Source organism: Aphanomyces invadans (genome assembly GCF_000520115.1).
Source record: "Aphanomyces invadans strain NJM9701 unplaced genomic scaffold supercont1.24, whole genome shotgun sequence".
NCBI classification, from domain to species: Eukaryota; Oomycota; class Saprolegniomycetes; order Saprolegniales; family Verrucalvaceae; genus Aphanomyces; species Aphanomyces invadans.
Window position 1 is genome coordinate 585,609 of NW_008580169.1, and position 3,281 is coordinate 588,889.

At 47.4% G+C, this 3,281-nt stretch overlaps 2 protein-coding genes across 2 annotated transcripts in view; one reads left to right on the forward strand and one right to left on the reverse strand.

Annotated features, from left to right (window-relative positions):
- Positions 1 to 1,174: 1,174 nt before the first annotated feature.
- Positions 1,175 to 1,363, reverse strand: H310_10072 (hypothetical protein; the record flags this gene model as incomplete). Its single annotated transcript, XM_008876319.1, has 2 exons — positions 1,175 to 1,209; positions 1,267 to 1,363. The coding sequence occupies 2 exons, from the start codon at positions 1,361 to 1,363 to the stop codon at positions 1,175 to 1,177; spliced, it is 132 nt and encodes a 43-aa protein (XP_008874541.1).
- A 1,533-nt stretch (positions 1,364 to 2,896) lies between these two features.
- The window catches only part of H310_10073 (hypothetical protein), a gene marked incomplete at both ends in the record, with an annotated part of 2,696 nt that continues 2,311 nt past the window's right edge, over positions 2,897 to 3,281 (forward strand). The window contains one exon of the mRNA XM_008876320.1: positions 2,897 to 3,099. Coding sequence (XP_008874542.1) covers positions 2,897 to 3,099 — 203 coding nt within the window. The remainder of the gene's footprint in view (positions 3,100 to 3,281) is intronic.

Here is a 3,281-nt window from a genome sequence, read left to right on the forward strand (position 1 = left end):
AGGAGTGGCTTTAACTTTCCATATTCCAAAAGTTCCATCAGTAGAAATAGGCAGCATAACCCTGCCCATTCCATCTTCATTTTTACTAACTCCTTGTGCCCTGCCACACTTGGTAGCACTACAAGTTCGTCCGAGGACCATCTCAGCTTCCCATCAAGCGGTATACGACCGCATGCTTAAAATCCTTGGCGAAGGAGACATCCAGTCGCTCTTTTCCTCTCTTTGTCGTTGCCCCAGTGCGACTGCTTCAAGGTATCACTATCACCCTTAAAACCTCGACACAACCCCTCGAAGCTCACATCACCCAGCTAACCGAAGAAGGTCGAACCCTCGAAGAATTGATCCACCAGAGCGAGGGCCAAGCCACAACGATGAGCGAGCATAGTGTCGCTTTTCAAACTGAGGTCGCAAACCTCGCGACCGCAGTTCGACACTGGAATCCTCGGCATCCCAAGTGCGCCAGGGTCTTCAAGACACACAAGCACAAAATCTCCACGCATATGAGGAGGCAATGATCGAGAGAAACAACCACATGGGCACCAGTCTAGTGAAGCTTGACAGAGCCAAGTTCGACTCCGATGCCGGGAAACGTTTCCTGTGGATGTTCGGTAGATCTTACAAGTCGAGACCGCAACTGATGCGCTATGTATTACCGGCAAGATTACGTGTGTGGTGTTTGCTCTTTCCCATCCTTAGATTCAGGAAGAAGACTGGGGGTACTCTCTCCGCATGAATTACCCCACATCTTTTGCGCAATGTGAGTGCGATACAAAGTCGTGGTGGCAGATCGATTTGAATCCCATGGAATTTCAATTGGCTAGACCATAATCCCGTCATACAAGGGCTGCATAGCAGCCCTTGGATGTCGCGTTGGGTGGAATGGCAGCCACGACACACCCAAGCTCTTCGTTGGCAAAATTAAGTCCTTCCTTGCTTACATGGGAATCAAGTTGCCATCCAGCAGAATAAAAGCTCACGCACTCGGTGTCGCAGAACCTTGCAGCATAGTACGGCCATATGCGAGAATTCATCCAGCCGCGTTCCTCGATGGCGTAGTGGTGGCCAACTGGAAACTTACCGAACTCGTTTGACTCGATGTTTTCACTGGGTACCCGTCTCATGTTAAACAGGATCGGCAGCTTTTGTAAGTTTGCGTGAACACCAAGCAATGCGGTCAAAAAATATGAAAGTTTGTGCCCAATTGCAATCCTTGAACATCGATTTTGAGCAGACCAAATTTCATTAGGATAATGTCACAGGTCATACCAGTCTCGCCCACGTTGATGATTGTATCGTTGCGAAAGCCGTTGAATGCCTTGTAAAAGTCCAGAGCAATGTCCCATCGTGTGACCTTGAGGTCCATCTGGCTTCGATCTCTTTTCGTTGGCCGATGTCGCTGGGAGCGGTGGTGCGAGCAAAGTTTTTGCTGGAGCTTCAGCAGGGACTGAAACCCATAGTTTTTTGTGGCCAAATAGGGTCGAGCCACTCTGGTTACGCTTTAGAAAGTTTATGATCTGGGTGCAAATGACATTCTTCTAGCATTGCAGAGCTTGTGCATAAATGTCTTCAGTTCGGCAGTCTTGGGAATCTCTTCAGGCTTCCCAACTCCGTCAAGGTTGTATCGTTTCTTGATGCCACCGACGATGGGGGGCTGATTGGCCTGTCGCATCCATCGAGATACGTTGCTCATTGGGATTTATTTATGAATTTGATGTCGCGTGTGGAGGCCCTTGCATCTTGACGATCACGTCCTGTTCGACAGCACGTGAGTAGCGTCACCTTGGCCTCCTCTGAGGGTTGATTTGGTTGCGGCGCTTTGGCGGCATTGTAAAATTATTGGACGTGCTGTCTCTCATGTAAATTGTCCACGAATTTGAAAAGCTTTCGCGCCATGTACAGTGGGTGTCAAAAGTCTTCATACACCTAGTAATGTTCCTGTTCACGTGTCAACGTCGACTACGATAATAACACCCTCAACAAGAACAAAGCATTGACGTAAACCTTAACGTGTGCTCGATCAATGTGACGCAGATTGAACAAGATCGGATGAATTGCGGGCTTCATAGCAAAACATGCGATACCAATATTTCAATCCAAAAGTCTTCGTACCCATGGACATTTTTTGTCGTTCCTATTGAAGTACAGGGTCAAATGAGCTCGTTTAACATTCACAACACTTATCAACTTGCACTGCATCGCCTACCTTAGCATACCGTCCGACTTTGAATATCTGTCAACTATCCTCGTGCGCGCAAGGAGCTCTCCCAAGAACTCCGGTTCCTAGTGATTTCAAAGCACCTTGAAGGTCTTGGATATGGCAAAATTGGCGCATGTTTAAGTATACCTAAGTCGACTGTCCAAAGCATTGTTAAGTCCTACAAGACACTCAACCAAACAACAACTCTTCCACTTTCTGGACGTCCTACTGCTACTACACCACATGAGGACCGCATTATTTCGAGGGCAGTCAAGGCAAACCGCCGGCTGAGTGCCGAATCGTTGAAAGATACTTTCGCAGTATTTCATGACAAGGACATTTCGACTTCTACATACCGTCGACGCATTAAGGCAGTTGGCTTACATGGTCGCGCAACCAGACGCAAGCCGTTCATCTCGAAGGCCAACAAGTTGAAGAGACTTTCGTACGCCCGGAATCACCTGCTTCGTTGCATTGAAGACTATTATAAAGGTCCTCTGGACAGACGAAAGTCCCTTCAACTTGTCGGGATCGAATGGACGGACTTTTGTGTGGCGTCGACCAGTTCTCAGTAGAATGCCTTGCTCCGACATTCAAAAGTGGCCGTCACACTGTTTTATTTGGGGTTCTATTGGCTACAATGGTACTGGAACGCTTGTTTTCTGTGATGGAAGGTTGAAGTCTACGGACTACCTGGCCATGAACGAGGAGAGTTTGCCTGAGAAATTCGTGAAATTGGCACTTCCCGTGGACTTTGAGTTTATGCAAGACAATGCACCGATCCACAAGACGAAGATTGTGCAAGATTTCTTTGATGAAATCGCATTTTACATACTGACTCATCCACCGCTGAGTCCCGACTTGAACCCCATTGAACATGTGTGGGAGTACATGTACAAGTGGTAACCAATCCTCACATTGCAAGTCTAAATTGAATTGGATTGTTCACTGACAGCATATATTTACGAATCAACATCGCAAGTCCATTATTGAACACGCAGGGAGCCCAAATCATTCAATACTCGACTAGAGTATCAATTTGCATACCGATGCCACACGCCAAAAACGGCCATGTGAAACGCAC